Below are 26,345 nucleotides of genomic sequence, written 5' to 3' on the forward strand. Positions count from 1 at the left end.
GGGATCCCTTGCAGTTCTCATCATGTCTTTAGGGAAGGTAGGGTAAATATTTCATAATATAGGCACATTATTGGTAAGTCTAATTGCTTGGGTAATGACATTAAACCCTCTTAATTTCCTTCTAAAGGCAGTCAATGCTGCTATAATGCAATGCTTTTCTATTCCAAAGCTTGTGGTAGTTACAGAAAAATAGCAGTGAGTGTTTCTGTAAATGGAAGAGCTATCCTTGTGGGTTTTCAGTGCTAATGTTCAGTGACCACTAATTTCATATCTTATCAGGCAAAACTGTATTTTATTCATTATAGAGCGAAGCACATTTGAAACTCTTATAGACGACTGCATAAAATTTAGGGGCAAACTGATACTTGTCTGAGCTCTGCGTGACAGAAATTTACATGCAATGCATACTTGGAGCAATTTTATTTTTACTATTCAATTCCTTTAATGAATTATGAGGGATTTCCCCTGGCTTTGTCATTTGGGCCTCCAAGCTGCTTACTATCCACAGGGAATATTATCAGAGATTACTCAGTACTCAGAGTGATTGAAAAGAGAGGCCTGCACTCTGGTACATATTCATAAAGCACAACCTTAACTCTTGAACTGTAATAGAAACTGCAGTAGGTCTCTTTCCATCATGGTATCCCATTCCACCACAGGATGCTCCTTACATACTCATACTGCAAAAGAAGTTTCTCTAGAAACCCCTGTAGGACTTTGATGCTATACTTGTTCATGTCCTAGACATCTTATTATATGTTGTGCATAAAATCAGGAGGCTCTTTTACTGGCACAACAAAGTAATTTAAAAATCATAATCTCTTATGCCTTATAAAAATCACATGGTAGCTGCAAGCAGTGAAAAATTTTATTAAGGGACATTCATAGACATACATATATCCATATGCATGTATGTGCATAAAAGCACATAATCATGTATGTATAAATACCTGATATATCTGATGTATATGAAAATATATAATATATATAAGTGTGTGTGTGTGTGTGTGTATATATATACACACATATACATACAGCTACATGTATTCACTAATAAATGCAACAAAGTAGATGAGTAATAAAATGTAGAGGGATGTCATATCTCAAATAGATTTTGAGAAACAACAAATTTTACATTTTGGTGAAGGACAAAATCATAAAGCTATATGAATAAAGTAGACAAATTAATATTTCAAAAAAATTTAGACATCAAAATTTTCACTAGAAAGAAAATTTTAATTGGTTGTTATCACAAATGATGAGTAATTGTTCATATATGGCTTGGGATTTAGAGTTAACAAAAATATTTTAAAACCAAGGCAATGTAGAGTATAAATAGCAATTTGGAATTTAAAAGAGTTTTACCAAAGACAGTCAGCTCTGCTGGATCACTGTCTCTTTCTCCCACCATATTGGTACCAACACAGGTGTACATTCCTGCATCACTTTTTCTGGTATTGGAGATCATCAATTTTCCACCACGAATCTGTTAATGTCAAACAAAAAAATTTTCTTTTAAAAAAGGAAAGGAAACAGGAAAGGAAAAAAAAGGACATTAATAATTTGGAATACTTAAGCACATTTGCTTTCAAAAGAAAAAACTGCATCTAAGACAAAACTCTTACACAAAACTCTCCCACTATTTTGGCATCTGCCCATTGGGCTTCTTAATTCAACTTTAGTATAACTTTCTATATTTCCTTCCTAGAGAATGCACCTTTGGAGCAGTCTTTCTCTGTTTTTCCTGGTCATATTTTGCATCTTGTGACTATCCCCACTAAATCTGCAGGGGTCTTTCTTCACACTGAGTTCAGCTGAATGAATTGCTCTTGTCATCAAAAAAAAACATTAGATATCTGTTTTGGATAATATAATAAAACCTAGCTGATTTAAAACGATGCATCAAGTATTCATTGAGTACTACAAGGGCTGGGGAGTGTTCTAGGCATTTGGAATATAACAGTAAGCTAAACAGTCAAAATCTGTTTCTTTGTGAACCTTACAATTCAACTATCAGTGTTAATTATCTTTGGAAATAATTTTTGACAAGAAGGGTGTGTTAAGCAAAAATAATTAAAACTTATAAAATAATGTGTATGGATTAGTACAAATTATTGACATCTAATAAGTGGTTGCTAAATACTTCTTAAAAGAGAAGCATGTGTTGACCCCCAAAATGCAATAATAATAAAATGTCTACTAAAGAGAACATTAACTCAAAGTTAGAATTTTAGTAAGTATATTGTCACATTATTTTTTCTCATTTTCCCTTTCTTTGTAAGAATAAAGTTCAACAATCTTAACTTTACATGATTGAGTGTTCTTAAAGGAAATAAAACATTCAAACATTCTGATTTCTTCCATTAATTTTAAATTTTTCATTGATAAACAACACTCATTTAGGTTTGTTCATCAGAAATAGTTTAAGCTCCAAAATTTGTCATGTCATAAATATTTTCAACTTTTTTTTTTTTTTACATGAGAAGAAAAGCCATCACTCTGTCCTCAGTTGTATTCAGTATGTCATAATGGGAGCCTATAAAGCCTTTCTCTTCCCTTGAAACAGGGCTTGTCAATATGACTATTTCACCAATGGTAATAAAGCAAATGCTTTATCAGGAAAAAAAAAAGTTGCTTGCACATTGGGATTTGCCTTCTCTTGCTACAATTGGAAACCTAAGACCATGAAACCAGACTAAGGAAACCTGCTAAAATATGAGAGACCATAAGAAGTGAGGTTCTAGCTGAAAGTCAGATAATTTCCAGACCTAAGCAAGGTCATCCTAGATTATTCAACTGCCAGTTCACCTTTAAACATACCAGGGAAGGATATGAAAATCTGGAAGAGATAAATCATGCTGTCTTTGATCAGGAATATCAACTTTTACATGGAATCATGGTCTAAAAATGGATTTTATAAGTCAAAAATTTCAGGGAGATTTTTTACAGAGAAAAAGCACATTTTCAAAAGTTTGGTACCCAAATCCAGACCATTGAGAACCAAAGTCTCTTTGGCAACATAGGTACTCAAGATGTAAACAGCAAAATCAGAAATATTCCACTTTATATTTCTGTCTCTTACATGGCCTATCACTTCTGTGCTGCAATGTAATTTCAATGTGTACGTACAAGAATAAAAGTATATTTAAAGATAATAAATACATTTTGATTTTTTTATACTAGGGATTGAACCCAGGAGCACTTAGCCACTGAGCCACATGCCCAAGGCTTTTATCTATCTATCTATCTATCTATCTATCTATCTATCTATCTATCTATCTATTTATTTTTGTTTTGAGACAGTTTCACTAAATTTTTTAGGGCCTCCCTGAGTTTCTAAGGCTGGCTTTGAACTTGAGATCCTTCTTTCTCAGCCTACTGAGCTGCTAGGATTACAGGCATGCACCACCATGCCCAATCATTTATTAATATATTTATATCAGTTCATTTACTTATTTACTTTGTGTTGTGGGGGACTGAACCCATGGGTACTCTACCATCAAACTACACAACCAGACTTCTTTATGGTTTGTTCTGTTTTACTTTTTAAGACAGAGTCTCACTAAGCTACTAAGGTTGGCCTTAAACTTATGATCCTACTGCCTCAGATTCCTGAGTCACTGGGATTATAGATATATGCCACTGTGCCTTGCAGATTATATAAACTCTTGATTGAAATGTCACATTTCTTCAGGCAAATGAAAAATTATTTTAAATAAAATGCCTTCACTGTATTATTACTACTAAATATTACTAAATAACATAAGTGGAATTATATTCTGTTTCCTTAGAATGGCTGTCACTTATAAATTTTTTCATACAAATATTGAGTGGATCCTCTAAAAATATGAATTATTAAATTTGTATATATTAATTCCCTTTGTTCTGTAGCTTTACATAAAAGCATTGAATCTTAATCAACTGTTGAACCTGGTAATCAATTTATATGAAGTAAACTGCAAAAATCAGTCATTTTAATTTTTATTTAACTTATTTATTTTAAATTTGCCTTAAAATTAACTCATTTTAAAAATTTTGCTGAAACAAATATTGAATTTGAAAAACTGGATTAAATGAGATATTCATCACCTCAGATGATTTCCTCTTAAAATTTTATACATAGCACAAAATGAGATATTATTCTTAATATGGTTTATGGCTATTGCTTACTCTAACACTCATGTTAAAACGTAAATGATGAACAGAAGACATTGAAAAGCTAAGACATCAATATCACACTGCAAATATAAATTTACATATTCAGACTGATACGATTATTAATACATCATGTATACTTGATTTCTATAATTTGTGTCTTTTTGTAGTCTCATCCCTAAATTTAATTCTTTTAAGACTTTTTGATGTGGCATTAATGTTAGTCAGCATTTGAGTACAATTTTATTAAAAATAAATTTAAAAATACATCTATTTTTAGATGTGAATTTCCATCTGTCTAAGCTGTCATTCTAATTTAACTCACACTTATTCTGTCTTCCTTGTCATCAATTCGAACTTTGTCTTTTTTCCAGTAGATGGTGGGTTCTGGGTGTCCCCGGGGAGGTTGGCACTCCAGGATTGCAGGCTCTCCAGCTGCCACTACAACATCTGTGGGGTTTTGCCGGAAGTCATCTCGCAACACTGCAGAGAAACAATTACAGTAAAAAAAAAAAGTCAATGATAGTAACTTCAGCTTTCACTCACAAAACGTAACTTCAAGTCTTACTTGTTCTAGTTAAAAAAAGAAAAAAGAAAAAAAATTCTGAATACTTACTGAGGATACAGTCATGCCCATCTTAAAATACTCTAGAGTCTACCTAAATGCTCAAGTTGGGAATGGCTTACTATATGGTCATGCATCTTTGCTTTAAAATCCAAGCTAAAAATTGAGATGACTGACCCTAAGGACAATTATATGAGAAATATTTATGATAAAGTCTTAAGATTTAATTTAAAAAGCAAATTATATAAACCTAATGTGGCATGAATCTAATTTTATAAACAAAAAATACACACCTATATAATAGCTATATTAAAGTAAATGTTAAAGATGTTCCAAAATGTGAAGCAATCCCTGTGCAAGTGCTTTGTGAGCATGTGTGTCGTTCTCTGAGGGGAAGTGGAGTGAGACTCTTTGAGAAAGTACTTTCTCATGACATGAATATGGACAAGGTGCACACTGTTCTTACACTTTGGAAGGCAGACCCATTGTTCACCCTTGCAACGCTCTAGCACCCACGTACACAAGGCTCCATTTTCATTCTCTCTGCATCTCCACCTGCCGAGTGACATCTGGGCAGCGTGATATTCAGGGCAGAGATATCCCTTGTAGCAGTTTTGCCAGTCTGAATTTCCCTCCTTTCATTAAGAAGAACAGCAGGTTGGACCTCCGTTATAACCTCCAAAAATCTGGCACGCCTGGCTGTCCAAATGTCACCTATCTATCAGCCTGTGCTCTTCTGCTGCTGGCAAGATGAAAAGCCTGCAGCAGTGACTTGGCCCTATCAGATTGTAGAAACCTATGTTTATTTGATAAATACAGGCTGGGACTACTTTTGGACACATGTACTATATATTCCAACCATCTCCACCTCTCCTAGCTGCCTTCACTTTTCCTGGTCTTTGATATTTCAGGGCTAATTCAGTTTTAAATTATGTAAGGGTAAAACAGGTTTATATGATGTATTTATGTATACAAGCACATACTGAGTTTATTGTATATTATTTATACAAAAAAATAAACACATACATATACACATTTATATGTATATATATATGTGTGTGTGTGTGTGTGTGTGTGTGTGTGTGTGTATGTAGATGTGTGTGTGTGTGTGTGTGTGTGTGTGTGTGTAGTGTCTGAAGTCAGCATCAGGAAACTTGTTATAGCCTGTTATGTAAATTAACTGCTGCAAATGGGGATTAGGTCAAACCAGCCACCATCCCTGTCCTGTAATGAGACCCTCTTCAGCACTCAGTTTCTTTGTTGTGCCAAGTCTGTAAATTAATTGCCATCTCCAAATAAATAAAAATCTCCATCCTGAAAATAGCTCCAGAGAGACAACCAAGTGACTTTCAGGGCTTTTCTGTTCTCTCTCATCCAATGTATCCTTTAAAATGGTTTTCCAGCTTAATGAAGTCATGCCCCTCTAGGAGATTAGAGAACTTTATTTCCTATTGAAGGAGCACTAAGAAAGAATTCAGCACAAATTGTTCAGCCTCAGCTTATCAACTGATTAATTTACTGCTTTCGCTGCTAAGGAAATATGTTCCATTTTAGCACTGTGAACTGCATATTTTGACTAATGGGCAAGAAAGGTGTGATTGGTATGCATAAGTATTTGCTTCTGAATGGGTACAGGGAAGTGTGCAATTAAGTGTGACATTCGTGCAAGTGGTAAGAAGGGGTTAACAATGTGGTTCCCTCTTGCAGGTATATCCTCCAGGGAGAGCAAGCTGGTGACTAATTTATATTCTAAATACAGAACAGCTGCCTATTTATTCAATGTTAAGAAGTGCAAAAATATGGTAACAGAGTGATAGGCCCCCCTACAATATCCGGTACTGGCAACAAATGGTGTTTTGGCACACCCTCAATCTGTTTGAAAACGACACATCTGGCCAGTTGAAGAGTCTTCTCCTGCACGGGTCTCCCTACAAAGGACATGCCAAAAAGTCTTAGATTAAATGATCCTATGACCATTGCAAATAATTCAAAAGTGTAGTGTTGAACTTTTTTCCAACAATCCAAATTAAAAAATAAAATAAAGTAAACCCTTTAACATGGGTAACAAAATGAAGAAAAATATCATAACATACTAGAAGGACTGCTACTCTTCAACAATATAACATGTGTTTATGCATTCGCCAAAAAAAAGAAAAGAAAAGAAAAAAGGAAAATGACTCCAATTTGCACATGAAGCCAAGAAATCTAACATTGACTGTAATTTTAGGCTTTCAGACTATTCACTCAGAGAGTAGGGTGAGATAATGATATAATTGGTACTGTACCCTCTTCAACTTGTAATATGCTCTTTGCTGTTTGTATATAACTCAGCTAATTCATTTGTGCCTAGTGATACCATTTCATTTTCCCTAAGTTGTCAGGTATATTTTATTTCTTCTTTCTGGATCAAATGCCATTTTTCAAGAGAAAACTGAAGTGACAGGATATCACTACTGTGATTCAATTATAAATGATTGTGACTTTCCTCTTTCTAGCTCTGTCTCTTTATCTCTCTATTTTCTCTCCGATGCCTCCTCTGATCTTATACAGTGTCATGTAGCCCAATGGAGAGATACATTTGGAAAGGATCCCAGGGCAGCCTCTAGCCAACAGCCAGCAAGAAACTGAGATCCTCAGTCTGGCATCCCCTGAAACCTCAAGTTGACACCAAGTGTTGTGGAAATTTAGAGAAGTCAATAGAAAACTAATATGCTACAAAATAATGATACCCTAAAATAATAATAAAAAAATAAAAATAATACCCTAAATAATGCTTTATGTCTACTGTGATTTTCAATCTTACACCTCTGACTCTTTTATCCTCACAACCCACATTCTTTCACTCACAAAGGCTTCCTCTGTCTTGAATCAAGACTTCCCTGGCTTTTATTTTTTAACCTCAGTTAAGGCAAATCATTACTCAGACATTTCCTCCTTAGTTTATTAAAATAGATTAATAAATCAGCTTCCCAGTGAAGTTATTAGAAATACAAAGGGTAAAAATGTTATTGATAAAAGTATTTATACACCACAGGATAAAGAAAACTATTTTAAACAAACTAAATTGGTCATTAGAAAGGTAATCTGAAAAGGTATTATAATGATGAGCCTGACTAGGAGCAGTTAAGAACCAAAGGCCACAATGAGAACACAAACACTAGCCTCCATGCAAGCAGAATTTGTTTGTGTGCATAAGAGTTATGGGAACTCCTGGCCCAGCCACATCCAGATTTCTCTGGAGAACTGAACTTGAGGCCCAGGTATACATTTATCTGGTGCCTGATTCACTTTGTTAATGCAAAATTTCAGTAAAATCATGACACTCAGGATACATAGGGATTTCAGTATTACATATAGATAACACATGAAATTATGTGCTGGTTTTTAAGAAGAAATTTTTTTTTTATTGATGCTGAGGATAGAACCAAGGGTCTTCCTCTACTACCATTAAACTGTACACCCAGCTCTTAGAATTTTGTGTTTAAATTAATTCGGGGATCAATTAGCAGGCACACCTAAAGACACTTTGTTCTCTATGTTTAAAACAACTGTCCTGCAATTAAAACTAAAATTTGATGGCACATGCTATGTGCCAAACACACCATCATAGATATGAGTAGGTCATTTGAACACTTGTTATACGTAAATATTTTAGGTTGAACCCAGTGTTTAGCACTGGACTCTGACAACAATCAGACTAAACTGATTTGTAACATCATCTGCTTCTACTTAATCGTGTCCCCACTGTACTAGTTTAGAATGTTCTTATATCTCCCTTGAATACCCATTTTTTTCTCTAATTCCCTTTTAAATTCTTCATTGAAGCTATTATGGGTTTACTAAAATGAAAATGTAATCATATCAATTCTTTTCTCATACGCCTTAGTGCCCCTTAGGCTAAAATTCTGTCCTTAATATGATTTGATAGGTTGGTTAAAATTGGGTCCCTGCTTCTATATCCCAGTCATTACAGACCTATCTATGATGTTCATGCAGGAAGTATACAGAGAAACAATTAATTATCACTGGGAGATGATGATCTTTCTGCCTAAAAGATTTCCCTGCTTCCTGTTTGTGCTCCTAATTTTGCTTATTCTTTTCTCAAACATATATGGATCCTTCAGTGTTAGTCTGTGACTCACTCATCTAAAAATTTTGTCTTTAAACACTTATACCAAACGAGAGGAACCTTCCAAAAGGCTCCACTTTGAAGGGCAGCAGAAGAGTTAGTGAAGTCTTTTTTCATTGGTTGGACAAAATTGATAAACTCCTCTTTAAGAATTATATTGCAGTACTTTTCTATTATTTATTTATTTAATTTTTTTTTAGAAAGAGTGAGAGAGAGAGAGAGAGAGAGAGAGAGAGAGAGAGAGAATTTTTTAATATTTATTTTTTAGTTCTCGGCGGACACAACATCTTTGTTTGTATGTGGTGCTGAGGATTGAACCTGGGCCGCACACATGCCAGGCAAGCGTGCTACCGCTTGAGCCACATCCCCAGCCCCTTTCCTATTATTTAATCTAGACCATAATGTTTTTATTTAATTTTATACTGTCATTCATGAATTACAGTTTCAGTTGGTTGGACTTAAAGGATAGAGTGCTTGTCTTGACTACCTTCATGCTCTAAAATAAAAGTCACACCGTTCAAGAAAGTCAGAAAGCCATCTCATAAGGAAACCACAGATTTATGTGCAATCGCCAAAACTGGTAGCACAAATTATAATACATAATAGTATATATTATAATAAGCTAAAAGGAACATGTACACATTATTTTCTCAGTTCTACCACCACCACTAACAACGCTCAGTACAGAGAATGATCAGGTGTAATCCCAACTAGCATAAAGCTCAGACCTTCCATTCTACTTTTGAGGAAAGCACCCTGTCTTTTCTTGAACCATGTGGTCATTTTTGGCTGCCATGCTAGGAGCTCCATTTCAGGATGAAAGGGAGCTTATATACAACGACAGCATGAGCTAAAATAATCTGGGTAATACAAATGGACAGTTTAATTCTAAAAACTGTGTTAACTTTGGACTTTCTTGTTAGCTCCCTTTCATATTGAAGCCAGTCAAAATTATGTTTTCCCTTCCAAGTGAAAACCCCCCCATTGATACAACACAGGAATTTGATTTTTTTTCTGAGCTTTTATGGACTCAAACTCCAAATAAATGTTAAGGTGAATTGCCATTCACAGGAAACTACTTCATTATAATTGGTATAATTGAAAAACATACAACCAGAACAAACTGGTCAGTTACCATGATCTGATATTTGGGGGAAAAGTCAGAAGTGGTTTCTTTTGCAAAAGTGGAATAGGAAAGAAAGAACACAGAGGGGAGACATCCTGATACCACTGTGCAAGCTGACACTCTGGCACCCCTACTGCCTGCTAGCAATTCCAGAATGAGAAGCTCTCAACCCCCACCTCCACTCACACTCCCTGTATAAGCAAATTCACTCCACAAATAATCCAGATAAACCAGTGGTACGAATTGGAGCATGTTGAATAAACAAGAATGCCCTGTGACTTGCTCATTTTCAAGTCACAGCATTTTATGAAGCCTGGTATTCTGCAGGGAATCAAATACACAAACACACAATTCACGCAAGAGGAATGGCCAGCTCCAAGTTTCTTAGCCAAGTCTTTATTCTCAAATGCTTTTTTTAGCCCTGTTCTGTCCTCACCCACAGTACAATTTGAAGTCCTGCTAAGAGTGCCAAGTCTTCCTTCATGTTTTCCATTAATGTTTAAAACTTGCTGAAGGATTCTTAGAAATTGCATGGCAACATTGTGCTCTCTGTAATTTGTATCTGTAACCTCTGTAATGCATATGTTCTCCTTAGGGACCAAGTGTTGAGATCATTCATAAACTCTTGGATCACATGTGGCACTGCAAACTGGTGACATCTGACCACGGCAGACTCCAGGCCTGTCTCTGGCAATCATTTCCTTTGCTTTGCTGTGAAGGAGCCAGCATTTGGCACATCTTCAACACTTGCAAGTCCTATTTTTGGCAAAGTCTAGCATCTGATATTTGACAGGGATCTGCATACCCTATCCATTAGCTTATGAGGAAGTTGTGGATTGAGGCTAATTAATGTTTAATCATTCCTCTTCTCTCTCTCTCTCTCTCTCTCTCTCTCTCTCTCTCTCTCTCTCTCACTTACTCTCTCTCTTAAACAGCCAGTGTCTCCAAAAGTGTTCATGTGAGACTGATATCTTCAGATATCACAGAAATTGCAAAGGAAGAGACCAAAGTTAGAGATTGTGCCCAACTCTCATATATGTGAAGATCATGGTGTTGAACCATAATATTAAGCTAAACACACTTAAAGCAATGCCTTCCCTCCATGGTAGAACAAAAACTTCTCATCATGCTCCAAAATATTCTGTACTAAATTCAGTCATGGTCACTAAAATACCTTTAACTCTGGACAATAGAAGATGGAATACATTTAACTTAAAAGTTAGAACAGCACAGGCTAGCTTTAAAGACAAACCATATTTAATACTATTGCTATGTATGGTAATGAGGAAGGAATACCAGAGTATTTGAAGTTTATTTTACCGCCTCATATTTTCCTTGGATCTCAGTATCGATACTGCTAGATAAATAAATACGTAAGTGAATAAATAATGAACAAGCACACACCAATTTCATAGGATTTACATTTACAGGATAATTACAAACAACCATCTGTTTGCCTCTAGTTTTTCAATCTGGTTCATATCCCATGAGCTTCAAGTTTTCAGCCAAGCAGCCAAGCTGTGAACTACCAGGAAGGCTTGGTACAGGTGCTTATAGACAGCATTCTCGGCAAACTAGTTTTTATTTCTCTCCAATCTGTACCCCTTATTATTTCCTCATTTATTCCTTACCATTTGACCAAAGAAAACAAAAATTTGAAAGGATCAAAAAATCATTTACATATATGAAATTTCAATTAAACCTATTTAAGTATATCTTTTACACTTAAAATGTACATAAGTGTATATTTAAATTCAAATTGCTGAATACATTACTCTCTTATAACTACACCTGTCAATTTACATAAATAAAATGAGGAATGTTACCAAGTAAATATTAATGTGCTGCTTTATTCTGGATCCCAACAGTTTACTGCTCTCCTCCCACCTTGTTAGTCCTTATCTGAAGACATTAGCTTTTACAGCATTCCAACACTGCACAGTTCACAGAGGTATACCAACTGAGCAGCATCTTCCTGTCATTCCAGCCTCTCCTAGTATCAAAGCATTATTGCTCTCATATTTCTCTTCCATGGTGTATTTTGATGTGCGTGATCAACATGAATTACAATGCCAAGTAACTGCCAGATGTCATGAGTTATAAACTCAATAGTCTAAGGATTATTACACATTAGGGCACCCTACAGTGCAAGGGTGTCCTGGAATTTATGTGTTATTTATTACCTATTGGCAGGGTCTCAAAGTAATCTCACCCCTGCTGATGAAATGAGGGTTGGAAGGAGAAGAAGGTCAAGGTCAACCTTCCTTGTCAAGAATGCTAGTTACTTCCAAACTACTGTTGCTTCATCTTTTTTTTCTCTGTACCTGAAATGCAACAAATTTCTGAATAAGGCAGAAATGTAATATAATGCCTCTCTGGGTTTTCAACTTGATTCTGCTGAATTGACAATTTCCATTATTCCACCTGTTTTCCAATACACTTTGTAAACTTAGCTACTGAAAGCCTGATTTAGAAGGTACTCAGGAATCTCACTCTAATCCTTGAACTTGAAAATGAACAGTTTGAGAGTACACTGTTTATTTTCCTTTTTTTTTTACACAGAAACATGGACCAAAATCTACCTTCACTAGACTGTACTTGAAATTTTAATTAAAAAAAAAAAATCATGCTCCACATGTCTGGACTTTTCAGTATTCCAATTTGCATATGTCTACATCCCAAAATGTGGGCATTACTCTTCACTGTCTTGAATTTTCCTGGAATTATGCAGTTTGATGTATTCTTCAGATAATGTTCTATGTGATCACTGTATGACAAGAAGCTTGAAGTATTTCCTAATCCAGAATGCAGCATGTTTATTTTTAAATTGGCTGATTAAAAAAAGCTATATCACCTCCTACCTTATCCCCAAACCCTAGTAAGCCTCTTTTTCTTTTGCCACCAAATGATTTCTGAATGTTGCAGTTTACATTCAGCATTCTCATTACTCATCCACCATAAATCTTCAGAAGTATCACCATGTTTGACAGCTGAGCAGGAGAAAGGGAATCAGAGAGCATGTCAAAGCACTTTTTATAAATGCAAATAACTTACAGACTAAATTTAAATTATTTCGGAAAACTCATACCATTGACAGTGAATGAAAAACAATGTGTTTGACAACTTTTGTTTACCTATGAAAAACACAATTATCCATCCCACCCCCAAGCTTTCTATATACTTTATGAAATAAACTGATGTTAAACAACATATATTAAATATATTTTAAGAGTCTAAGTGATACTTAGGTCTTTAATGAAAACTCAGTGTATGTGTGTTCTCTCCAAAAGTAATTTGATACTTAAAATTTTTCTATGCTTTAATTGAACCTTATGTTTTATAAGAAATTATAAAGAAGTCCTCTTACATATAATGGTTTAAAAGTACTATCCCTCCTTCTCTCTGATTTACGCTGGAGTCAACCTTGACTAGCTACAAGGAAGAAGCTCAGTTTCCTTCTAGATAAAAACATGATAAGTAATATGTACTAGGAGGCCTATCAAATCTTCATTATTTTGACACCATCAAAGCTTTTACAGAATCCCAACACTGCACAGTTCACAGAGGTACACCATAAGGTACGTTCATAATCCTATACTATTAATATTCACAAATGATCTTAATCCCTTATGTTGGCCATTTTGATGCAGCAAAATATTAACCATTTTGCCACATTCCCTCTAAAGGCTGGTACTCTTCAACATATTATTACCCTTCTGATATCCCAAGTAGCTGGGAAAATTTATTCATTCCTTCTGATATAAAAACTTTCAATGTGACCTGTGAATTGGAGAACCATGTACTTTAGCCTCCAAACTGGATACTTTTAAAATTAAAGGAAGCACTACTAGTCATTATGGGTTGAATATTATGATTGCAGGATCAAAGATGGGGCTTATATATTTTAAAGGATAGACAATATAGCATTGTAGAGAGTGGTAAGTGCACACCCAGACCAGATTTTCCAGAACCATCCAGGTATGACTGTCAAATGTTATGCAACTACTAATGACAATTTCTATAAATGAGCAACACAAGAGTTGGGCTTTACATATAGTAATATAATTTTATGTCAAATATGTTTAGAGGTGATTATTTTTATTATAAAGTATTACTAGAACAACACAATCTTGATAATTCCCCCTTAAAAACTTATGTTTTATCCAGTAAGTTTCTAACATGCTCATTTTAAAAAAATAGTTTTAATGTGACATATAATTTTGCTTTGCTTAATTGATACCAAATTAGTCAGATCATCATTGTTCTCTTTTCAACCAGTTCTTGTAGTAACTACTCAGACTAGGTAACAAAAGCATTTTTTTAAATTATTCATTTTGTTTTTATGCAATAAGTATGCACTGCACATTTTGTTGATTGAAGGCACTACATATCTTAGGAATGTAACAGATTTTAAGCAGAGATCTTTCCCTTAAAGTGCTAAGAGATTTTTAAAAAGTTACCCTATATAACCCAGAAATCACAACCAGAAAGAAGTATCTGAGAATAAGTATACTGGAAATGCCATAAAGTCCAAAAAAAGAGAAATCTTATTTAAAAGGAAGACATTTTTAAATGAGTAAACCTCAGATATGGCTTTGGAATATGCATTGTATGCTTTAATTAACTGTAAGAAGAAAACAAACATGCTGGAATGTGCTTGCATATACATAAAACCATCTCCAGAAAAAAACACAGAAGAAACTAACAATAACAAATGTCTTTTGTTTTAATCAGCTTTTTCTCTGCTGTGACTAAAAGACCTAACCAGCACAACTGTAAGGGAGGAACTGTTTACTTGGGTGCTCAATGTTTCAGAGCTGTCAGCCCATAGGCTCCATTCCTTGGGTCTCCAGGTGAGCCAACATTGTGGTCAAAGAGTGTGGAAGGAGGAAGCAGCTCACCTGATGATCAGAAAGCAGAGAGAGAGGTTTCCACTTGCCAGATACATATATATACCTCACAGTCACATCCTCAATGAGCCACCTCTTCCAGCTACACCCAACCTGCCTCCAGTTAACACCCAGTTAATTCCATCAGGTATTAATTCAGTGATTAGGTTAAGGCTATAACCCAATCATTTCTCCTCCAAATCTTCTTGCATTGCCTCACATGTGGGCTTTTGTGGGGCATCTCATATCCAAACCATAACATTTTTGTAGAAATAAAAATATTGAGAAATGAGAGACAAGAGACAAAAAATTTACTATATTGTCTACTTTATGCTCATGATTTCTAAAACCTGTAAATGTATTAGCTTCTTATTAATATGCATATGTAACAAACATAAATTCAATAGAAAATATACTGACCAAAAGTATATTTGGTCAGTATATATAGTGTTTTGAACCATGCTATCTGTCCCAATTAGATTCCACTGGAAGAGTTGTGAAGAAGGTATACAAATTTGGTTTCTTGAAAGAGGCATACCGTGTACAATTTTATAGAAGAGTGATGCTTTGAAGGCAAATGTCAATAAAATACCCAAGGATGATCAAAATACACAGCTTGATTAATTATTTTTAAGATAGAATAAAAATTCATAAGCATTAGTTGTGAGGTGGTCTCCTTATTTAAAATTAACAGAAGGCCTACCTTGAGCCAGGTATAAGAGAATTAAAGATGGATAAAATGAGATGCTTGTGATCTAGACTGTGTCTTAAGTGTCACAATAGAGGACAGGATATGCAGTGAGCAGGCTTTGAAGGAAGGAGCAAGTAGTGGAAATCTTCCTGCAGCAAAGGAAGATTTAAAGCTATCACACATTCTTAAAGTCAACACATATTGTAAAAATCCCAAATATCATTTATTTATAAATAATATTTCTCTCAAATAATAAGAGTCTAAAAGCTTACCTTAAATATGTGAATTAAGAGAATTGTAAATGATTCCTCCTTTAAAAAGCAAAAACATTATTATTTAAAAGTTCTGTATGGAGTTCTCCTTAGAGAAAATGTAACCATACAAGAATTTTGATGTATTTTCTTTGATTTCCCTATAGTTTGAATACATAAAATAATCATTAATTTTTATTTAAAAAGTGAGGTAAAACACTATGTCCAGGTAAGTGAAATGACATTATATGATCTCTTAGCATAGTTTTTCTTATAGGATGATTGCTGATATACCCACAAAAATATCATATTCCATATTAACAATAAAATTAACCATTGATGAAACTTTCTCTTTACCAGTAAAGTCAATTTTGTTTAATTCATGGGTTTGTGATAGTGTCAGCTCATTAAAATGTTAGTTAAAAATCATTAAAATTCATACTGAGAGGTAACAGCTTCATTACTGTTGTATGATGTAAAGAAATAGAGAATACTCTATTATCATTTGTTTTTGAAACTGAGTACATTTGCATGATTAAAAGGTTCACTTTATATTTTCAATAGTCCTCAGAAATAAAGCATCCTGAAAATTAAACATGCTTTTTTTTTTTTTTTTCAAAAACAGAGGAAAAAGACAGAGTGTTTGGAGGTCATTCTTTCAATTAGAAAAAGTGATTCATATTAGAGATGGTGGCTATAAGAAATAGAAATAGTCTTTATTTTTCAATACTTGTAATGTTGAATTGGAATAGGATTTCCATACAATGTTGGATGGCTTAATTAATTAAATATTGTGCTTAATTGCTTTTGCTACAAAATATTTCAATACCTTGGGAGACTTGAGTCTGGTAGCAGGGGAAATTTATTGGAAATTGTCTATATTTCCAATACATCTGTAATTATTTCATGTGTTTTTTCCCTTCATAGAATTTTAGCCATAGTAAATCCTCAATAAATATTTGTTGAGAGTCATTATATGTGATTTTTTATTTGCCTCCCCAATCCTTTATGATGAAATCATTACCATTAAAGCACTACACAAACAATGTCTATTTTAAGTGAATATTTCTTCATCTTCTTGAATCCTCTCCTAATTTTCTTCTCACCAGCCATTATTCATCTGTGTATTTTGTCAGAAACTTCCTGCTCTTGAAACATCGTCAATGCCGCTCAAAATGGAATGTCCCTGCTATACATGCTTCCCAGTTAACCTCTTCCAGTTCCTTTTCCATATTTGTTATGGTGTGGGTGTGAGGTGTCCCCCAAAAGCTCACATGTGAGACAATGCAAGAAGGTTCAGGGGAGAAATGCTTGGGTTGTGAGGGTCTTAACCCAATCAGTGATTTAATCTCGATAGGGATTAACTGAGTGGTAACTGAAGTGGTAAGGTGTGGCTGGAGGAGGTGGAAATTGGGGTGTGGCTTTGGGTATAGATTTGTATCTCTCAAGTGGACTCTCTGTCTCTGCTTCCTGATCACCAGGATGTTAGCTGCCTCCCTCTTCTGCTATGATATCTGCCTCACCTTGAGCCCTGAGGAATGGAGCTGGCCTTCTATGGGACTACGACCTCTGAAACTGTGAGCCCTCAACTAAACTCTTCCTTCTCTCTAATTGTGGTAGTCAGGTCCTTTAGTCACAGCAGCGAAAAAGCTGATTAAAACAATACTGAAGACTCCAGAAGGTAGTTCTCCAACCCTGAGTCTCCCAGGAATATAAGTCTTTCATACACTGCTTGTCTGACATTTCCTCTTGACCATCTTGATTTTGACATCTTTATTTTGTCACAAAAGTCTTCATCTCCTTAATCTCCCCTGCCTTTTGCATGTGGTACCCTCATATACAAATTGTTGAAGGAATGATTATTTTCCCTCCATTTCTGTCACATATGGACACAAACACAACTAGATCAGCTTCACCATTAGCAAGTCCCACTGACTGTGAAACCTATCCATAGTCTGTTCTCTGTACCTCCCTTCCTGTCTCTGTCTGGGTCATGTTTCACCACTATTGACTCTTAACATTCTTGCCTTGGCACTTTTTCTTGTCACTACAGTCAATTCTCCAAACAGCAGACAGGGTGAGCTTTTTAAAAATTATAAAAAAAAATATTGACATACTTTTGTATTAAAAATACCAAAATATTCCCTATTACATATAGAAGAAAATAAAAATCCTCCCTCTGGCCTACACGGTAACTTGAGCTCTGACATTATAACAGCTATACCTCTTGCTCCATTCTCCTCCAGCCTCACTGACCTTTCCCTTCTTAGGCAAGACAATTACTTCTTTAGGTCTTCTTTCTTCATTTTAGTCAACCTATGAAATGCTCTGCCCGAAAGACTTCCAGCACTTCTCTTTCCCTTGTCAGTCAAATCTCATTTTATATGTCCCTTCTTCTGGTTCCCTCTTTTATAAATACCCACTTTAAAGAAGTGGCCAGATATCACACACCAAATCCCTCAGATCCCAGCCCTCGCGCCCACTGCATACATAGATTCAAACTGGATCCTTGAATGCAGAGACCTCATTCAATTTGGTTACTGTCATATCCACAGGGTCTGGAATGGTATCCTTGGCACCTAAGAGGTGTACAGTCAATACTTATTGAAAAAAAAAATACAGAAGAATAAAGAATTTTAGCTCTTGTCCTTAACTAAACTGCATATGTTAATTACTGTGCATCCTTATTAGGAAGTTCCATATATAGGTCTAGATTTTACTCAATCACAGTATGAGAAATTGCTAGTCCTTAATTTTAGCCAAGTATGAGCCTTATTAAGAGATATAATTTTGGGATGATCTTCCATGAAATTCCGGTTGTTTTTCATTGTTACTGGCTAACTTATAAGTGGTCACTTCAAGTGGTCAGGAAAAAGTCAGAAATATGTCATGACTTGCCATGTCCATAAACTTTTAAAGGTGATGTTCTGAATCTTTATTTTGAAATTTCTCATTTGTCTAGTTAAGTGAGATAAATCAGTAGCTTTTAAATGGCCAAGATTTCTCCATTATAAGGTCAATGGAAATTTCACAATGACCCTGTGAGGCAGAAAAGTTTCTGGATGAAAAGATAAATTCTAAGATGCCCAGGTTGAATAAGTTAATAAGAAGCCAGAACTTTGAAATAGATAATTTTCTATCCTAGTGTCTACACTTTAAAAATATTATAATGGAAATTTAGGCAAAATGGATACATTTTATAATCAAAGTATATTATAAATAATTTAACTTGGTAACTAAGGTCCTCATTATAATCAGTTATTGTACCCTGCTGTGAGATAGTGATTTTGAACATTAGACTAAATCTATTTTTAATTCAAAATTCATGATGAAACTTCATACTTCGAATAAATCCTTAATATGAGCTTGATTCTGTACAATTGCCTTTTTAATAAAAATCTAGAGAACAAAAGCTAATGGTGAGTGAATTATGGATCAGAATGTACTGCTATATTTCTCTATAATGAACTGTTGCAGTTTTTTCTAATGGTATGCTAAAACCCTCAGGATTGTAGTCTTCTCCCCCAACCCCATTTAAATCAGTTTCTTCTTTTAGCAAAAGCATACCAAATTGGCTTCAATAATTTCTATCTGTTCATTTCTTTTTAATATAAAACAAGGAAATATGTGAAACCATCTTGGAGATGGTTCATTTCTGAGAGCGATATCATCATTTTAAGTTCCATATTTTAATATATACATATTGCAATAACAAGTATGCACAGAACTTTGGACATTGAGCAGCTATTTCTTGTTCTCAGGGAGTTAAGCTCTCAGGTTTTGGTAAACAAAAGCCTGAGTTGAGCCCTGGAATTTTGGTTATAAGCTGTGGTATTTGGGTTAATTTGTTTACTGTCTCACAGCTTTTGCTTTTTATCTTTAAAAAGGAGAAAACAGTGTCTACCATCTAAGGTGGCAATAAGAACTAAACAGAAGAAGTTTGGGCATTTATCACTCACTGGGCCAAGGGCAACTATATATTAATTTTCATGGTTTTGCATAAACAAATAGGATATTTTAAGATTTATATTCTTCCTTATAAAGTATATACCTCCCCAAGTAATAATTACACTAAGTACAGAAATATATAATTAAGTTGTGAATCAAACACAACAAGATGGAAATTTCTCTATCATTGCATTAATTTTAACAATGTAATACCTAATGATATTTTGCACCAGCAAAACAAAAACAGTTCTTACTGGGCCTGAATTACCTGATTGAAACATCTATATTAATGTTAACTATGAATATTAGTGATACTTCAACTATGCTTTGTTTTATTTTAGAAAATAAATCTAGTCATTTACTGTTTAGACAGTCTTTCATAGTAAAAACTCAAGAAATAAGAGGGTCAAGATTCTTAGGAAAAGAAATGGGTACTGATTTATAGCAAAGAAGTGCAAAGAATCACTATAATCTAATACCAAGAACTTTTTATGCCCAATTCGTAGTGAACAATCATTCAATTTTTTTTATTAAGAGTAGACATTTTAACAACAAAAATTCCTTATTATTTTTCATTCTTTAAAACTTGTAATAAGTTTCTCTTTCTTTATATTTTCTAACTTATGCCAAGCAAATACCTGGTCCTCAATGTTACATGACTATTGTTGGCAAAAATCTAAATTTGATCATTTATTTCTAGCACATTGAAAAGAAAAAAAGTTGAGATTATGAGAGGAAAAAAAACTAAACAAACCATGGGTCTATTAATTTCTAGAGAACCAAAAATCACCTGTTCCTGACAGTTCCATCTTTCACTCTCCAAATGCCTGTTAGTTAAAGAAAAGCTGTCCAGCCCACCCCCTGACATCTTTAATTGACTTCCTAGAGACTGTTATCAAGAGTTACTCAAGCGGGGCTAATAGTGCCAGTAGATTGCTCACACATGGCAGGGCTGGGTGTGCTGGACTTTAAAAGGGCTGGAGGGAGAGTCTAATCTCCACTCAGTGTGGGAGCAGGTACCAAGGGTTATTGAAATGCAACAAATCATCCGTCAGCACTCTTGATGCAGAAAGATGTGTAATGGGGAGATGTAGGAAATTGGTTCCCAGATGCAGACTGTTCCGATTTGCCTCCCATCACCATATTTAGACTGTGACCCTGAGCTATGTTTGATGATGGGCACTAAATGACAAAACACTGGCCATATAGAGCATTCCTTCTCACAATTAATGTTGGCTCTTCTGTGAGCACATTCTACCAGGAAGAACCCTCTTATGTGAAGCTGAAGCAAAGAGAAGCTGTCAGAACTCATGCCAGTCCACTCCTTTCAGTAAAGTTCAAAAAATCACCCCATAGGAAGAACAGCACATCTGGTGCCTAGGATCTTCTGCTTGGACTGCTGCCTTGGCCCATCAGGATGGAGTTTGCCACTTGTTTCCTTTATTTTATTTTGCCACTGGATTTCTCATTTTTGTACATGATATTTAATTGGAACAGAATAAAAACTCTGCAAATAAAATCCAGCATGTTGTTTATCTTTCAACTTTATTAAGACATTGTAAGTGTAATTTCACATGGATATTTGCCCAATAGTTACAAAACTATTCCCTACCTCCTCCCTACCAACCAGAAATTGTTTCCTTTGAAGCAGAGTCAAGCCTGGAGATTTCTTCAATCCCAACAAAACAAAAATAATTATCTTTTATGTCTATAGACCAAGCTTCTCTTCACTCTTAAGTTTTAGGTCTTCTCTAATTTTATACATTTGCTATGTCAAACTATGAAAAAGTTCTCTTTTCAAATCAAACATATGATACTTCTGTCAATATTATTGTTTTTTATTCACTGATATCCAGTTGTGTTATGTTTATTTATACTTGTAGCTTTATATAAAATGTTATGATATTATGTATGATATATTTTTGGGGTACTAAATAGGTGCTCAGAATTCAAGGTAACAAAAGGAACACTGATAATATTTTCTAAATATTTCACTCTTCTACAAGAAGAAATGTAAAACCTTATTAATTTTTTTTTCAAATAAGAGGAGGAAAAATAAAAATGTGCTCTTTGAAGATTCATTCTACATTTAGGAACACTTTGTTGAAAAAAACTTTCTTCATCAACCTCAAGGGACCCTAGTGTAAGAAAAGTTTTGTAAGTGAGATGATATTTATGATTATAGCATTTGAAAATTGTAAATAAACAGAAAAGGTCAATTGCTATTGCCACCAACATTTTTTAAAAAGGAAGAGGATTTTTTTCTCTTAAATTTCAGACTAATGTGTTTTGCTCTAAAGAACTATACTCAAAATGTCAGCTATCATCAAAAATTTCTAGTTTCATAATTGAATATCTGTTGTTACACATTCTGTCCCCTAGTTCTTTTTATTTGTGGAACTTAAAAAAATAATTTTTTCAGTAGTGATTATAACTGCTTCAACAGGTTTTCAGGTATTCTTTACTGATTATCTCATTCTTAAAGGTATGAAAAAGGTTTTTCGTTAATCAAACAGGCAAGCTTTCTAACTTCAGTTTTAATTCTATTCATTGTAAAGACATTTAAATTGGTTGTTTTTCAGTCAGCCTTATAGTCTCATTCTTCTTGTTGGTCTCCATGATTATTTTACCCTTAATAGTTACAATCCAGTAAATACAATATCTACTTTACATCAGCAATATTTAACTACTCATCCATTTTCTCTGGACATCTCCTAGTTTTAGGCCACTTCAACCACTCAGGAGATGGTAGACTAAATTATAAACACAGCCTAGGGGTGGAAACATACGAACTATAAGAAAAAGGTAACTTATCAAAGCCATGATAACTCATGGGTTGTTCCAATAGGCACACTTAGCAGTAGCCAACCTCCATCAAAAACAAATGAATATGAGCAAATAACATAAATAACTAGAAAGGGTGAGAAACAGAATAGACCTTTTATTAAATAAAATTAGTTATAATATTATGTAATTATAAATTAGCTTAACTTTATTTAATTAAACTTAGAATTTTTTAAGAATATGCAATAACTTTTTATAAACGTTGGATTGAAAGAAATAACCAAAGTAAACAACTTTCATCATGTTTGTGAAATTTTATAGGTCAGGTATTTTATGTATTGATACTATTTTTATAAGATGATGCCAATACAGGCTGAAAGTGAGAACAGCATAATGTTTTTGTATAGAAAGTTGATATAAATATCTCCAGCTTTCTGACTGTAGATATATTAGGACAAGTTACAACTAAATGTAAAGGTTCCTGGATATAAAAGCTGATGTGTAATCTGCTGTTTTAGCCTGAGTGCCTGACTGATGTGATGGCAATGGACAAATGTAGGAATTGATGAGGCTGACTGGGGACCCTGCTACATTTAGCAAGGCAGTGAACCTGGAAGTAAAACAACAGAAATGCTTATCTTTTTTTAAAAAAAAGCAATATGCTATAGTAGCATAAAGCAGAATAAGAATCAAAATAAACATCAGTGTCTTGAACAAAGTTAAAAAAAAGAGAAAAGGGGATGTACTGTATCATAAAGAGACAAACATTTCAAATTATGGTATTACAGAAAGGGCCAGACTAAGGATATTTTGAGGGATATTCCAATCTTAAAGAAGGTTATACACAGTTCTCTCTTCCTTCTCCTTCTCCTTCTCCTCTACATTTCTAATGAGAGTACCCAGTGCATCACTGTTGAGAAATGAGTATTTAGGGGCTGGGGTGTAGTTCAGTTGTAGGACACTTCCCTAGCATGTGAGAGACCTTGGATTTAATCCATAGTACCTCAAGAAAGAAGAAAGAAGGAAAAAAGGAAGAAAAGGAAGGAAGGAAGGAGGTAATATAGGAAGAAAGGAAAAGAAATCAAAGGAAAGAAACAAATGAGGAAATGAGGATGGAGAATAGATGTCCTGACTGAATAGAGGGAAGGACAGGAAGGACATGTAGTTGTGGGATACTTAAACTCCATGGGCAATCTTCCAATCTCCTAGTGATCTGTCTTCACTTTTCTTCCTGAAAGCTCACATGAAAATTTATTATCTGCCTTTGATGTGGGCAGTTAACTGTTCTAAATTAATCAAACAGTGGTTAAACCCTTATATTATATGCACTTAAATAGAACCTGAGAAATAATAGTTAATGAGACAAGTTTTTATCTTCAAGGATCTAGGAGTATAATGAAAACTATGGTTAAAAGAGAAAATCATGCAATAATTTTTAGATATCAGGGATTTAACTAAATTTTATATACATCACTGTCATAGCTATTTAACAATAGAAAAAAAAACCCCAAATTATGTGAAGCTCTATAGCATCTCTAATCGAGGAGAATAGATTACATCCAATTTTTAATCCTTATATCTGTAATATAAATAATCCTTTTACATTCTCTAATATTATACAGTACTAACTGAAACTTGGCTATATTGAAGAAATTGCCAGTGAATGTGGAATTATAAGTCTAGTTAGTAGATATAAAATAAAATTTAGATCAAATTAAAAAGAAAAAGAAAAAAGCCTATGAAATTGTAACTGTTAAGACTCAATCCAAGATGAGATGCACACTGGAGTAGATACACACCATGGTCTTTTAGACTATGCAGCTCTAACCCTTATCAGAGATGAAGAACCTTCTCAGTAAGCATTTATTAAATAAAATATACTTCATGGAGCAGATATTGTATTTTTATTTTGTAAGTATTTCTTCCAAAATTCTTGAGTATTCTAATAGATAAGGTATCAAAGAGTTTTATATAAATGAGAAAATAGAGTAAGCTGTCTGCAAGACCTCCAGGTGGTAGATTGAGAGGGTTCAGGTACACATATCTGTGATGTCCAAGCTGTAGATATGCCTAGGAAGGGTTAGCAATCACGAAAAACTGAAGACATGAGATTAGAAGACATTAATAAGTAGATGGTAGAAATCCTGAAGACTCTCAGAAATGCCAATTCTAAGGTAAAGCAGAAGAAAGGGAGGCTGAAGAGAATACTATTTAATTTGCATTGGTCAACATGCACTTCTGGCATTTAAACCTATTTCTGCAAAAGGGATTAATTTTTTATTGATTTTTATAAGTAAACTAGGTTTCTTATAGAAAAAAAGCACTTATGTCTGAAGGCATAAAAAAATCATTCATTAAATTAATCACATGAAAGCTAATCTTGAACTGGGAAAGGTGGTACACTCCTGTAGTCCAAGATACTAAGGAGGTGGAAGTAGGAGGGTCACTTGAGTTCTGGTGTTTGAGAGCAGCCTGGGCAATATAGCAAGATATCATCTCAAAAATAACAAAATAAATGAATAAATAAATGCTAATTTTGCCACCTGAAGGTTGAAGCTAGTAATAATAGCAGTTACCAAATTTAATAAAATAGGATTAGAAATCTGTTTTCCTGTGTAGTGTCATTTTGTACAGGTAGGGACCACCTAACCATTCTGACTGGGATGAATGAGTATGATATGTTCTCATTTTCTGATGATTTGAAAGATTTTTAAGGATAATTTTTACATTATTTTGCCATTCAAAATTGTTTTTTGCTTAAAATGTAATACAGTGAGGTGATTCTATTTTGTCTTGTGGGGGATTGTGGATAGGAAGAAGGAGGAAGAGAAGAAAAGATACAAGGAAGGCAGAAAGAAACAGGGATGAGAGGAAAATTAAATACATTGCACATCTTTACTGGCAAAATATTCAAATTTTTAGAGTGAGATCTTATAATTTCATTTTCATTTAATAAATATGAAATGAAACCCAACTTTGGATATGTGCTATGCTAGCTTCAAAAGATGCCATGCTGAACAGACATGAACCTTGTGAGCTTTCATTGAATAGTATTAAGTCATTAATCCAAAAGTGCATGATCTAAATGTTGACAAACATAGGAATTCAAAGAAAAGCAAAATGAAATCAACATAATTAAGGAAAAGGGTAGGAATGATACAGAAAGAGAAGTGTAATTTAGGAAAGATCAAAATGAATTTAGGAAAGAGGAGGCCTCTTTTCTTGAAGTTTGGAGAATCTTTCTAGCAATTATCAAGAGACAATTCTGGTTTTATATAAACAAGATGATTTGAAACTTTAAAAGTTTAAAGAAATTAAATGGTAAGGTTTGGAAATTATAAATACAGCTTAGTGAAACTTGCTTACACTGAACTTGAAACTACTGAAAGAAATTTTGATATAGCTGGGAATTTAAAACGGGTAGAAATATACTTACATAGCAGCTGTTTTGATTTCCTTTCAGAAACAGAAACATTCTCGAAAAAAATTTAGATTCTTGAAAAATTATATATGTGACAATCAAATGAAAATAAATACTGAAACTGAAGGATGAATGCAATAAAACACAAACAACACTGTGGGGTTAGAGACATGCTTTTAATTTTTTAGGATTTTAAAAGTGAATTCAATGAAAGGTGCAATTTTACTATACTATGCATTATAATTAATAATAGTCAAAATTTAAATATCATTATCATGAAAATAACTTTAAATATATAACAAAAATATTTTCCTCCCACTACTTTCACTTTTACCTTGCCTCAACTTATTCATATCACAAGAAAATTTCTAGTCTAAGAGATAAAA

At 34.1% G+C, this 26,345-nt stretch overlaps 1 protein-coding gene across 1 annotated transcript in view; it reads right to left on the reverse strand.

The window, feature by feature from the left end:
* ROBO2 (roundabout guidance receptor 2) overlaps positions 1–26,345 on the reverse strand; it is a gene marked incomplete at its 3' end in the record, with an annotated part of 571,084 nt that overhangs the window by 170,475 nt on the left and 374,264 nt on the right. The window contains exons 3-4 of the mRNA XM_081301980.1: positions 4,481–4,638; positions 1,366–1,486 (exon numbers count right to left, since the gene is read on the reverse strand). Coding sequence (XP_081158106.1) covers positions 1,366–1,486; positions 4,481–4,638 — 279 coding nt within the window. The remainder of the gene's footprint in view (positions 1–1,365; positions 1,487–4,480; positions 4,639–26,345) is intronic.

This window comes from Spermophilus citellus (assembly GCF_964194105.1).
Source record: "Spermophilus citellus genome assembly, chromosome: 7".
NCBI classification, from domain to species: domain Eukaryota; kingdom Metazoa; phylum Chordata; class Mammalia; order Rodentia; family Sciuridae; genus Spermophilus; species Spermophilus citellus.